The sequence below is a fragment of the Candida margitis genome (genome assembly GCF_024628925.1).
Source record: "Candida margitis strain CBS 14175 chromosome Unknown scaffold10, whole genome shotgun sequence".
NCBI lineage: Eukaryota > Fungi > Ascomycota > Pichiomycetes > Serinales > Debaryomycetaceae > Lodderomyces > Lodderomyces margitis.
In genome coordinates this window covers 1,057-14,253 of record NW_026261820.1, presented here as the reverse complement: position 1 = coordinate 14,253, position 13,197 = coordinate 1,057, and the positions used below count along the sequence as shown (strand labels likewise).

At 40.1% G+C, this 13,197-nt stretch overlaps 7 protein-coding genes across 7 annotated transcripts; 6 read left to right on the top strand and 1 right to left on the bottom strand. All coding sequences in view use genetic code 12, as the record gives it.

The window, feature by feature from the left end:
* Positions 1-10: 10 nt before the first annotated feature.
* CANMA_003072 (uncharacterized protein) lies at positions 11-1,621 on the top strand (the record flags this gene model as incomplete). The annotated part of the gene is made up of 1 exon (XM_051815210.1): positions 11-1,621. The coding sequence occupies one exon, from the start codon at positions 11-13 to the stop codon at positions 1,619-1,621; it is 1,611 nt and encodes a 536-aa protein (XP_051671206.1).
* A 580-nt stretch (positions 1,622-2,201) lies between these two features.
* CANMA_003071 (uncharacterized protein) lies at positions 2,202-4,187 on the top strand (the record flags this gene model as incomplete). Its single annotated transcript, XM_051815209.1, has 1 exon — positions 2,202-4,187. The coding sequence occupies one exon, from the start codon at positions 2,202-2,204 to the stop codon at positions 4,185-4,187; it is 1,986 nt and encodes a 661-aa protein (XP_051671205.1).
* Positions 4,188-4,308: 121 nt separating this feature from the next.
* Positions 4,309-6,768, top strand: SEC6 (SNARE-binding exocyst subunit; the record flags this gene model as incomplete). Its single annotated transcript, XM_051815208.1, has 1 exon — positions 4,309-6,768. One exon carries the CDS (start codon positions 4,309-4,311, stop codon positions 6,766-6,768), a length of 2,460 nt encoding a protein of 819 aa, XP_051671204.1.
* Positions 6,769-6,770: 2 nt separating this feature from the next.
* On the bottom strand, positions 6,771-7,538 carry CANMA_003069 (mRNA splicing protein; the record flags this gene model as incomplete). The annotated part of the gene is made up of 1 exon (XM_051815207.1): positions 6,771-7,538. One exon carries the CDS (start codon positions 7,536-7,538, stop codon positions 6,771-6,773), a length of 768 nt encoding a protein of 255 aa, XP_051671203.1.
* A 1,201-nt stretch (positions 7,539-8,739) lies between these two features.
* On the top strand, positions 8,740-10,557 carry DRS1 (putative ATP-dependent RNA helicase; the record flags this gene model as incomplete). The annotated part of the gene is made up of 1 exon (XM_051815206.1): positions 8,740-10,557. The coding sequence occupies one exon, from the start codon at positions 8,740-8,742 to the stop codon at positions 10,555-10,557; it is 1,818 nt and encodes a 605-aa protein (XP_051671202.1).
* Positions 10,558-10,612: 55 nt separating this feature from the next.
* Positions 10,613-12,001, top strand: STN1 (Stn1p; the record flags this gene model as incomplete). The annotated part of the gene is made up of 1 exon (XM_051815205.1): positions 10,613-12,001. The coding sequence occupies one exon, from the start codon at positions 10,613-10,615 to the stop codon at positions 11,999-12,001; it is 1,389 nt and encodes a 462-aa protein (XP_051671201.1).
* A 183-nt stretch (positions 12,002-12,184) lies between these two features.
* Positions 12,185-12,830, top strand: RPS24 (40S ribosomal protein eS24; the record flags this gene model as incomplete). Its single annotated transcript, XM_051815204.1, has 2 exons — positions 12,185-12,187; positions 12,426-12,830. 2 exons carry the CDS (start codon positions 12,185-12,187, stop codon positions 12,828-12,830), a joined length of 408 nt encoding a protein of 135 aa, XP_051671200.1.
* Positions 12,831-13,197: the final 367 nt, after the last annotated feature.

Here is a 13,197-nt window from a genome sequence, read left to right as displayed (position 1 = left end):
TGGGATAAAGATGTCACACGAACAATCAAATGTGGTGGCCGTGTTCTTTTCGGAGTTCAATATGAAGTCGGGATACAAGCTCTTGTGGTCAAAGGCAGCAAACGATGTGTCACTCGAAGGGGTCGAGTACAAATCGCTTCCTAGTGGAATCCATGACTTGCAAGAAGCAACAATATTTCTAAGTCACAAGTCAGGCAACAGCCTCCTTTATGGATTAAGTTGCTTCAAACAGTTTGCAATTGATAGTAGCAAGACAGATGATCGAGACAACTTGAGAATGTATTCAGTTGGTGTTTTGTGTGAGCCAAAGGAAAGCGACTGGAAACCAAACGAATTTATCAATAACGGCTGGGAGTACATTGAGGAGCTAAAGGATGTATTAAGTGAGATAGAAGCAGATATTATTAGGAAAAAGGAAGCAGGGCTTGAGCTTGATTTGGACTTGACCAAGATTGGAAAAGACTTGCAGCAGGTTGGTTCTGCTGGTTCCAGCTTGAATATTCCTGGTGCCGAGCCAAGCAAAGGTAAGCATTTACTACTAAATCTACCCCCGATGTTTGAAACTTTGGGTCCCCTCATATTTGCCATTTACAAACAAAGCCTTTTAAGGAAGAATATCTTGTTTTTCAATGAGATGCATTTGAACAGTGATGCCGAAACAAGCGAGGGCCAATTAGTAGCCAAAGACTACTATAGCCTTCTTTCCTCCTTTAGCTACTTAATATCTGTTTTATCGGTGGTTCCAAAAAGTACAAAATTGTCCAACCCAGGACTTCACGCTCAGCAACCATTATACAACATCGGCTTGAACGATCTTTCCTCGAATCTACTCCAACAGTTTCAAAAATCCAACAACGGGTATGTAGCAGTTACCAGTGACGAAATATTGAAGGGCCACCCAATCTATGATATCGGTGTTGAAGTGGGCCATACGATAAAGGTATTTGGTCGAGACAAGAACGGTATCAAAGCTACAATACGAGACTATCACAAATTCCAAGTGCTATATTCCGACCTTGTTGCTGAAAATCTTGATTTCACCAACAATTCAAATGTATCTACAGACGACTTAAGCTCAGTCACATCTCGAACCGATAATGATGAAAATTCAATACAATCTTCTCGTGTGGCTGCGAAAATGTATGCTGATATTTCACCCAGGTTCAATAACGAACCACTATGGTGGCAGCATGATGCAGTTGAGCCTGTTTCGTGGGCAGAATCAATCTGGTCAGCTTTTTCATGGTTTGCATCTGCTGGGCAACAACTCAACATGGAAGAGGAACTTCCAGATGTAAAGTTGAATAAGAAGATTGACTTGCTTGACCTCATGCACGTTGTGGGTTACTTCCATCAATTGACCTCGAAGTGGCTCAATTACATTGATGAGGCTATAAACGAGTCTTCGGAAGAGCATCTGAGTAACTATGACAGTTCTGAAGATGAGCAACTCGTTATCAAAGTCGAACTTGATCTTTCTTATCAAGACATGCTTGACATGGAATTGGATCCTTACAGCCAACAAGATGTTCAATTCTTGAAGGAGTTTGTTATGTTGTATTTTCAAGACAGAGTAGAAAGTGTTGAAGTAGGTTACAATTTGAGCAACATTTGTTGTTAGTATATGATGTACGTTTGTTTTATAAACATTTATATGAACAGCCCCTTTGGGGTAAACCCTCTCCCCCTCTTGTTGCAAAGTAGACGCAATCTCTAACCTCCGTCAAGCGCTACCCTATTGTGGAGGTCAATAACAGAAAAAGCTAAACATAGTAAGAAAGAAAGAAAGAAAAAAGAAGAAAAAATAAAAAACGAACAGACAAAAAGAAAAAGAAATCAGGAGAAACAAACATTCGAGATTCACGGGATTGAATCAGACGATAAACCATTAGGCCCTTTATCCCTTAGTTTTTTTTGTTTTTTTTTTTTTTTTTTTTAATTTTGCCTTACGTTTTCAACTTGTGTTAAATCATTCATTTGACTGCACAGCCAACCTTGCAACAGCTATCCTGCCTCCTGTTTCAAGAACCAATACATATCAATTTTTATTTTCCGTGTGCCACTGCTTTTTTTTTTTTAATCATTTTATTTTTATTTTTTGTTTTTTTTATTTTTTGTTTTTTTTTTTTTTTGTTTTTTTTTGGTTTTCATTCTGATACGTTTCGATAGTTATCAGATTGTTTTCACTGGATTGAGTGTTGATGAAGGCTCAATCAAATCGCCCGGGCAACAAGGTCGGTCATCGCCGCTCGAATTCACGTCATAATGGGAGTACAAACGGTTTAGGTGGGAGGGCTAGTCCCGTTGCGAGCAATCCCAAAAGTTTAGGACTGGACAGTGCAGTAACTCTGGTCGACTCTGGTGACAACCAAAGTGACAATAGGTTGATTTACTTGATTGCAAAGTCCGTTGGGAAAACATGTGTTGTCACTACGACCGATGGATCTCGGTACCAGGGTTTATTAGTGGCCACAGATTTATGGACCCCAAGCTCGCACTCGTCTTCTTCTGTGGTTATCAAACAGCCTCAGTTAGTGGGTAAAAGCTTGATTAATGAGAAGAATAACCTTGATAAGATGCCGGAACATCTCGTTATTCAGGCCAAGGACTTGATTGACTTTGAAGTGGATGTTAACATCAATGAGCCAATCAAGCACTACACAAGGGAAGAATTCAAGACTGATTCTGATATTTCAAATAACCCCGAGAAACTGAAAACCTTTGAAGAACGTGAATTGGTTAAATGGGAACCTGAAGAAGAGGAAGGATTGCAAAAATTGACCTTGGAGGATGAAGCTACCACAAGGAATGGAAATTCACACTGGGATCAGTTCAAGGTGAATGAAGAAAAGTTTGGTGTTGAGAGTACCTACGATGAACACTTGTATACTACAAGAATCGACAAGTCAGCTCCAGACTATGAACAGCGTCTTGCACGGGCTAATCAAATTGCCGCTGAGATTGAGGGACAGACAACTACTGACCGCCATATTTTGGAAGAAAGAGGTATTCAAGTTGATGATAGTGGTATGGACGAGGAGGATAAGTACTCGGGAGTCGATAGAAGAGGAGATGAATTGATGGCCGCTTTGAAATTGAATAGTAAATTGGCAAAAAGTGAACAACCATCTAAATCGGGCCAGGATAATTCTAGATACGTAACTCCAAGACAACGCGCTGCAAACTATCACAACGATCCAGCAATTGTCTCGAGTTCAGCCGCAAATAACAAAAATGATAAAAAGGCGCCGGATTCAGTTCCTGCAAAACCATCAGTGCCAAACGAGTCGTTTAGACTCAATGCACAAAGCGAAATCATCTCTCTCCGGGACTTTAGTGCAAACTTCGAAATACCTCACAAGATGCCACAAGACCTTTTACCTATTTTGGCAAAGGACAAGCTTAAGCAGGATGAAATTTTGAAGAAACAACAGAAGCAGGAAGAGAAGCAAAAGGCACTGCATGTGTCACTGGGTCACTCAACGCCACAAAGCAAGGAGCTGGTGCAGCCTTCACAAGCACCACTGGCTGCTACGCCGCTGGCTACTACACAGCCACAACTGTCCCACGTTAGACCTCAAGCAGAGAAAAAGACGCTGAAAACGTTCAAGCTTAATCCTAATGCAGCTTCTTTTACCCCATCGCTTGCACAAAATACCTTGGCATCACCACCGAAAGCTGTGTTGAATAATCAATTGCCAGTGCATTCGCCACACGCAGCCAATAACAGGACTTACTCATCTAGCTCACAAGGTTCTTCCAAAAGGCATTACCAAATTTCTCCTCAAGACTTTTTTGGAGGCGTAAACAAAGTACCAACTCAAGAGAAACAGGCGCAAAAATTAAAAGAGTTAAAAACCGGGTTCAACATGTTCAATACTACAAGAGCAAAGGCAGATACTACTCCAGTTGTATATGAAAAGAGTTTTCAAACTCCACCAACGTGGGATGCAACTATTGAGGAGACACACGAGGCCCTCTTCCCAAGGCCCATGTTTAAATCCCCTTCGTTCATGCCAAGTCCAATGATTGCGACGTCAGCACCAATGCCGTACAACTTTCAGATGCCTCCTCAGCCACAATTTCCTCAACAGGTTGCTCCAATATGGTTCATGCCGCCCCCACAAAATTTCGGCATGATGCCAAACATGTATCAAAATGGACAACCAGGAAGAAGATTTAAATAGTGTAAGAGAAGTAGAGTATTGAAAATATGTTATTTTTTTTTCCTTTTGTTTTGTTTCTTCTATTTTATTTTTCTGTGAGCCAAAAATTTGGAGTTTTGTTCAACACCAATATCAACAAACTATGAGCGATCTTGCATTGTCAAAGATAGGGGGTCTAATAAAATCACCCGAAGATCTCAGTAAACTAGATGTTATTCGTCAACAATTTGCAAAGGAAAAGTCTGCAGTTGATATCAAGCTTTCGACGACTACTGGTGTACAAATTACATCCATCAACAACAACTTGACCCAATTGAATCAAACTATATCGAGTCTAGAGGAAATAAAGGGAGGTATATCTAAATTTCAAAATGCTTACGATGAGTCAGTCACCTCCGTCAAGGATTATGATCTCATTCGTAAAATGATTACAATTGACCAATATTTGAACCAAGTTACCAGCTTGTACCAGGATATTAGACAGTTGAGGAGTATCTTGGATGCATTGAACCAAGACATTACAAATGAAACTGAGCTGTTGCGAGAAGATTTGCGATACCCGTTGCCCAATATTCTAATTATTCACTATCGATACACCCAGATACGGAATTTTGCCGATTACCTCGAAAATTATTCACAGTCTCTATCTGATGATTTACAATCAATTGTTTACAACATCACATCCCCCGTTAGAGAAACCATTAGGTCGTTTGATGAATTGTTAACTGAGTGTATTATATCAATCACAGAGGCTACAAAGGATGACAATTTTGAGATCTTGTTCAAAGTTGTTACCATCATATTGTGGGAGGACAAGGAAGACGCCAAGCTCAGTATCATGCAAAACTTGGACTTGATTAAGAATGATATGAACAAGAGTTACAATAACACCCGAAGCAAAAGACGCAATTACAAGAAATTCTTTTTTGAAAAATTCAAGTTGTTTTTCGAAGACACTTTCAACACCTGTGTTGATCACTATCAAAGCGACAGAATTGCACTATATGACAACTTGCACTGGCTCGAGGATGAGCTCACTTTTGTTTACAAATATTTGTCACCCTTGTTGCCGAAAGATTGGCGGTTTGGTGAATTCACAGAAAAGGTGTTTTATGACAAGTTACACCAGTACACTATGGACATGATTAACCATGAACCACCAGCAGAGGATATATTGCGAATTTTGCTGTATGATAAACGGTTTGGTGACTACCTGAAACAACTTGATGGGTCAGCCAAGTCCATTATTGGAGAGGACTTGAAAGGGACCGTCTTGGACGATTACTTGCGAACCATCACCGACAAAATGAGAGAATGGAACGACAGCTTGATGAAGCAAGAGACAAAGTACTTTACCGAGCGATTGAAGGCACCTGACATGTATCCGTTTGAACAAGTTGTCGAGGACGAGGAAGGGCCTAATAATATTGTGGACATGACGGTGCAGATTCAAGCATATGTGTTGCCCGATTTTAAAACCCCATTGAACATGTTGAAACAGCAGGCTGACGTAGCCGCCGAATCTGGGTATTCCAAGATTTTGGTTGAAGTTATTGAAAGCTGGTGCAATGCGTACATTGCCAGGGTGGAGAATTTCCAAGTTGTTATTGATGAGGAGATGGACAGGTACTTTACTGTCTTTAGCAACGAAAAGTTTCTAATCAAGGAAAGTAAGGCGAAGAGATTGTTCAAAAAGAGGCCAACTGTTGTCAATGTCGACGAATTAAGTCCCGAAGAGCAACAGAATATTTCTAGACCAGGGTTGCTAGAATACATGGGTGCGTTGGCAAATTCCCTAGAGATTAGTGGTGAGAGCATGACGAACAAGTTCACCAATACGTACAAAGAGAAAGTGCACACAAACTACCATGTCAAGATATCACAAGCATTTGAAAGCGCCGTTTCTTCATCTGACTCGTTGAATTCAGAAATCTGCATATCCATCAGTAATGTCATCATCAATGACTTGTATGTTGAACTATGCAAGTTGTTTACTAAGAAATGGCTAGAAGATGGCCTGAAGCAGACGGGGGACATAATGATGGCTACCTTGATGACTGACACTATAGCCGAGTACATGGGGGAGTTGCGGTCGTATTGTATTTACACGATTTACCAAAGTTTGTTTCAAATATTCTTGGATAGATTTGTTTGTGCTTATCTCAAAATTGGATTTGAAAATATATTGTACGGAGATGGTAAAAAGATTAATCCGGAAACGCAGGGGTACAAAGCATTTGGTTCGAGGACGCAAAGAGATGCCGAGTTATTGTTTGAAGGGCTACAGGATCTATTCACAAACAAAGATAGGCGGTATCTCTTTTCAACGTTGTCGGCAATTGACTTTTTGGGCGACTTGGGGATGTGTCCAGATCCAATGGATTTTATTCCAAACTTTTGGAAGTACAAAATTCTTCCTGTGTTTTACAATTGCTCAATTGATTATATCAAAGCTGTGGTGTATTGCCGAAAGGATATGGATAAGCACCAGTGGCGGACATTGGAGCCGATTCTAGAGGATATAAAGGCAAAATACCATGAAGAGGTTGAGCCACCTGAGTTTCCGGTGTTGACTTTGGATGATTTTGAGTTTAATATATAAATCTATTCGCTATCACTACTGTAGTCCAAGTTTGGCAAGGCGTTGTTCTTTTTCCTGATGATTATTTTTGACGGTATTTTCAAAGGGGTTAAGGGCGTGGTGCTTAACGGCGTCCCTTTTGATGCGCCTGACTTATTCTCCTCGCTCTCCTTCTCTTCAGCAAGCAACTTTGACAAAACTTCATCGTCATCCCTTGAATTTGATTCATCAACCTGTTGTTGAATCGCTTCGAGCTCTGCTGTCAACTCTTGCTGTCGCTGCTGCTCAATCAACCTCTTTTCAAACTTTTCCATCACATCGCCGCCAGTCTCATCCAGTTCCTTCCAAAAGGGGTTGTTTTTCCGCTTCTTCATCAATAACTGGTACTTCTTATCCTCCTCTTCTTCACTCTGTAATCGTTTCAACAAGTCATCTTCCGATTCCTGTTTTCTCTTTTTCTTGGACGGTTCAAAGTTTCGTACTGCACCCTCCTCTGGTGTGTAGCCAGCTTCGGCAGGGTTTGTCTTGAAAGTAATTGTATTGTTGCAGCCAGGACAAGTGATGTAGAATCGAACAATTTTGATATTCAAATATCGTTCTGGCGTAACCTCCTTTCTGGCGTTGAAGGATCTTCTCTCTGCGATATATTCATTGCATCTCAAGCACCGCATCGAGTACGGCGCCATCATACGAATCTTTATTGTCTGATTTGGGTTCTTTTTCTTTTTAACGACTTTCGATGGATCATAGTCTGGTGGGTAGTACTTGTTTATCGCCTTTCGCTCGGACATGGTTTGCAGTAAAGATGGGGTTTAATATTTTTTTTTGTTTTTTTTACAAAATGGAGTGTTTTTCCCCTAAAATAATTATTTATTTGACATATATTGAGATGTCGTTGCTCATAGTTATACAAAATATGGTTTTAGATGTAGGGAATGACACATGAAATGTGTTTGGAAGGCTGCCCTAGTCTATAATAATAAAAGAGTCTTGATCTTTTTGGTGTGAGATGTTTTGGGTTTGACAATTTAAATTCCGCACGTTGTTATCTTTGGTTTCATGTCCTTGAAAAATTGGGCGACACTGTCACTAACACTAATCTCACTTCAACAAGAAATGAGGTTTTATATGTTCACGTAATACGACTAGCTAAAATTAGCCAATCCTTACTTGAAACAACAGGTTAGATGCAGAGATCAACTATGCTAAAGAAATATAGAAAAGAAAAGAAGATAAAAAGAAAGGAGGACTTTGAAAGAGGGTGAGAATTCAAGAGAAACAGCCAAAGTACCCGATTTCGAATGTATATATATATAAGAAGGAGTTGAATTAGCAATCTACTAATTAGGTCTATTTAAATCACTTAGCTCTACAGTTTCGGGTTCCCTTGTCTCCAACATGTTTGTGAAAAAAGTCACCCTCAATTCCTTCCACCTCGTGGAGTACGTGCTCAACGTAACCAACAAAAAGGCACTAATCACTTGCAACATCCACCAGAGCATGCTTGTGGGGAATTTGCCAACATAGCACCACGTTATTATTAGATTGACAATGTGTATAGTGACTGCAAAATCCCATGCAAGTTTTGACCGACCAACAATGATGGTAACAAAAAGAACACACATTAGCGAGTCAAACAACCATAATGCAAACATTGTCAAGCCCAAGGTGTTTTCAAATGAAACTAATTGCCATTGGAATATCCAATCTATTGAAAAGTCGTATCCATTGAGTAGTGCTACAACATAGAATATAATGAGTGCTGTTAGGTAGTAGAATATTTGTAGTAGTATAATCTGAATTAGAAGTTTCTTTGGATTGGTATAGTCTTTGTCCTGGTAAAGCTTGATGTAGTTTATCATAATGAGCTTTGTTGTTACTTTGAAATGCGGTTGTTGATAATCAGTTTTTGTTTTTATTTTCAATTTTATTTTTCTTTTTTTTATTTTTTTTTTATACCTCTTTCGATGCCCATTAAGATCATCAGCATAAATGGTTAAGGAGGATTTGTTACTCACGATAGATAGCGACGCGGAGGTCGAGAATGATTCAGACTCATCTGTTGAAGACGTCAAGGAAGAACCTAGCGATATCAATCCTCATTTTGAATTCTCCATTGGCGATGAGGTCGATGAGATAAAAGACTGGGAAGCGGAAACTGAAGAAACAAACAAGGATGTGAATTTGGATGAGATTATTGAAAAGAAAAGAGGTGATCTACCAGAGGAAGATGAGGAGGTGGTGGAGAGCTCTGAAATGGAGGAAGAAGTTGACCAGATTGCCCAAGAAGGAGCAGAAGATGAGGAGGACGATCCTGACGCAGAGGAGTTTTACGAATCACCGCAAAGTAATGAAACAACCAGCACCACCACGTTTCAGGAACTACAACTTTCACGTCCCATTTTAAAGAGCTTGCAGTCGTTGTCATTTGCATCACCAACACCTATTCAATCGTCAACTATTCCAATTGCATTGTTGGGTAAGGACATTGTCGCAGGTGCACAAACAGGTAGTGGTAAAACAGCAGCATACTTGATACCATTGATTGAACGGTTAATTTTCAAAAACTCAACGTCAACAAAAGCAATCATTCTTGCGCCAACGAGAGAGTTAGCCATTCAGGTTTACGATGTAGGTAGGAAATTGGGCCAGTTTGTGAAAAACTTGAGTTTTGGATTGGCTGTGGGTGGATTGAACTTGAGACAGCAGGAGCAACAGCTAAAGTCAAGGCCCGATATTGTAATTGCTACACCAGGTAGATTGATTGACCATATACGAAACAGTCCTAGCTTCAGCGTTGAGGATGTCCAAGTGTTGGTGATTGACGAAGCAGATAGAATGTTGGAGGAAGGGTTTCAAGAGGAATTGACGGAGATATTGTCGTTAATACCAAAGCAAAAGAGACAGACATTATTGTTTTCAGCCACAATGAACACCAAGGTGCAAGATTTAGTCCAGTTGTCGCTCAACAAGCCAGTTCGTGTCATGATTGACCCCCCAAAGACTGTCGCATCAAAATTAGAACAACAGTTTGTTCGTATTCGTAAGAGAGAAAACTTGAAACCAGCACTACTCTTTCAGTTATTGAGAAAGTTAGATGGAAGGATTGTCGTGTTTGTGTCACGAAAGGAGATGGCACACAAATTGAGAGTTATCTTGGGGTTGCTTGGACTCAGGGTAGCAGAGTTGCATGGTGCTTTAACACAAGAGCAGCGTTTGGCAAATATGAAGCTGTTTATGGGCGACGTCAATGTCTTGATTTGTACAGACTTGGCGGCCAGAGGTTTGGATATAAGGATAGAGTATGTGGTCAACTTTGACATGCCAAAAACCTACGAAATTTATTTGCATAGGGTTGGTAGAACCGCAAGAGCAGGAAGGAAGGGTACATCGATCACGTTTGTTGGGGAAAGCAACCAAGATAGAGCTATAGTGAAGGCGGCAATAAACAACGGAAGGAGTGTGGCGAGAAAAGTCGATTGGAACGACGTTGAAGCGATAAACAAGAGAATAGATGAAAAGGAGTCGGCCGTGGAGGAGGTTTTACAAGAGGAGAAGGAGGCAAAAGAAATATTGAGGGCTGAAATGCAATTGAATAAAGCCACTAATTTGATAAAGTATGAGAAGGACATTCACTCGAGACCAAAACGAACTTGGTTCAAAAGTGATGTCATGGGCCAATTGACAAAACAGGGCAAGAAGGTGAATTCAAAAAAGAGAAAGGCCAATGAAGAAAAGAAGGAAAATGAAAAACGATCATATAAAAAGACGAAAGCGGATAGAAGCAAGAAAAGTGGCAAGCGAAAATAAATAGAGATTAATCAATACGCGCGTAAAATTTGATAAACAATGTAAGGAAACCTCAATGCAAGTATGCAACAGACCGAAACCACTATACGAGCAAAAGGAGAGAATTGATTGGCAACTTCCTGGAAGCCATATTGTTGCAAAAAAGGAAGATGTCGAGTTTTACCGAGCAGAACTTTTTAGCCAAGCAGTTACATTTGGCAAGTATGCTCCTTTGTTTATCAACGATATACAGAACCAGTTCAACTTTAAACGGCTATACCCTAAACTATGGGAGAACCTACACGATTTGATCATGATTAACAACTGGCCAATAAACAAGTTTGCTATTGTTGGAAAAGTAGTTGGCGGCAAAGCGGGCACCCAGACAGCACGACTACGAATCGACGACTCCTCGGGAGACGACCTGATTTTGGAATTGGTGATACCATTGGAGCAGTTCGAGGCGGCGTTTTTAGAACCGGAGTTTAATTATGGGACACTAGTTGAAGTTCGGGGTTTTTTCAGAAGATGGCGTACCATTGTTGATGATATAGTAGTGATAAGCTCCATGCCAGATGATTTAGCGAGTGAGATGCTACATTGGAGTATTCGAATGCAATTCAGGGAGAAAGTTTTGGCAAGAGCTTGGAAGATTGATGTTACGAAGATGCAGGGAGATAGTGAAGTAGTCCAGCATGTGTCACCAGGTGGTTCACGAGAAGAGCAGCAGGAGGAGCAGCAGGAGGAACAGCAGGAGGAACAGCACGGGGGTATAGACGCTTTGGAAAGCTCTATCCCTCTTGAAAAAGCCCTAAAGAGCTACGCGAAAGTTATAGATTTGACAGGAGTGGTAGATATTCCAGTAGGGCGAAACCAGAGGGCACCAGATCCACCAAATGTACCCACTACGGAGCTTGAGATAGACAAAGTGGGTCTTGTGACAGCTACACCACCATCCATAGATACCCAAATGGCTACCGTTACGCGAGAGCTATTAAACAACAAAGACAGATATATCAAGTTGGTCAAAGAATCTTTGGTTTCTATCATCAGACAGTGCTTTCGTGAAATGACCCTTGACGAATTGGTCACAGACAGGTTCGTGCAAAGCCAGGTCAAAGTATTTGCCGAGGTGCTCCGGCAAGCCAGTGGCTACCATGACTTTGATTACAAACGAGAGATAATGCTTCGTTTGGCGTTATATTTCAAAGATTCAGAGTTGTTTGAATTTACCAGTAATGTCATCAAGCCGGTAAAATTTCATTTAATGTACCGCAGCATTCAACGGAAGCTAACGACTCGAACTCAAATTAAAACATTGAATTATATGGACCATTTAGCAAGTAAGTTGCAAATCAGCAACTGCGATTACAAATTGACACACTTTTTGATAAGGTATGTCGTGCTGACGTCAGGTTTGCATTGGAGATACATAAAGGATGAACTCAAATGGGTCAAAGTTTAATACAAAACAGTCACATCTGGTCATGTGACTACAATTAAAAAATTTTCTCTCACTCAAAATCTCGTTTTGTGCTCTTAGTTTAGTAGTAAGAGTGGAAAAAAAAATCGAAATTATCAAAAGAGAACTTTGAAAATCTGTTTCCACGAGAATAAGCTAACGTTTCTAGACATATATCCAACCAGCATGGTATGTTCTACAATATGGAATAGAGATGAGAGACTGAAATGCTGATTGCCAAAAGGAGGTCAACTAAGAGCAAGGAAAGAAATGAAGTCGTACCGGTGACGAGCCATCACATCAACAACCACTAGGATTCATCACAACTACTCCTCAACAACGCAAGACAAACGAATGCTCCCTCTCCCATTATGCACCTCCATTATGTCTCTCCCAATATATCCCTCAAATACTAACCCGATTCTAGAGTGACGCCGTTACCATCAGAACTAGAAAAGTCATCACCAACCCATTATTGGCCAGAAGACAATTCGTCATTGACGTCTTGCACCCAAACAGACCAAACGTTTCCAAGGATGAATTGAGAGACAAATTGTCAGAAATCTACAAAACCGATAAAGACTCCGTTTCAGTATTTGGATTCAGAACCCAATTCGGTGGTGGAAAATCAACCGGTTTCGGTTTAATCTACCAATCAGTCGCAGACCTCAAAAGATTTGAACCATCTTACAGATTAGTCAGATACGGATTGGCTGAGAAGGTTGAAAAGGCTTCAAGACAACAAAGAAAACAAAAGAAGAACAGAGAAAAGAAGATCTTTGGTACTCAAAGAAAGGCACAAAAGAAGGCTGCTAAGAGAAACGCTGATTAGTTTATATCGTTGTAAAATCAGGAGTGGAAGCGTAAATAATCAATAAATAGCAGTATATGTAATAAGTGACGATATAAATTTTAGTTATTTTTTTATAAACCTATTCAATTGCAAAGGGAAATATCAAGCATATTTATATTCTGGAGTATTTTTTCCTCTAGATTCAAGGACTGAATAATACTACATGTATTAATGTGTTAATGTGTTAACATCAAATTACGTAAATGTGGTATGATGCGGGGAAATTAAGGTTTGTGGTCACTGCTTCACACACACACCAATATATAACACTGGTTAAGTTGGTTATACATATAATGAACTATATAAATTACTGTACTTTAACTTTGATGTTCACAAGCATTCAATT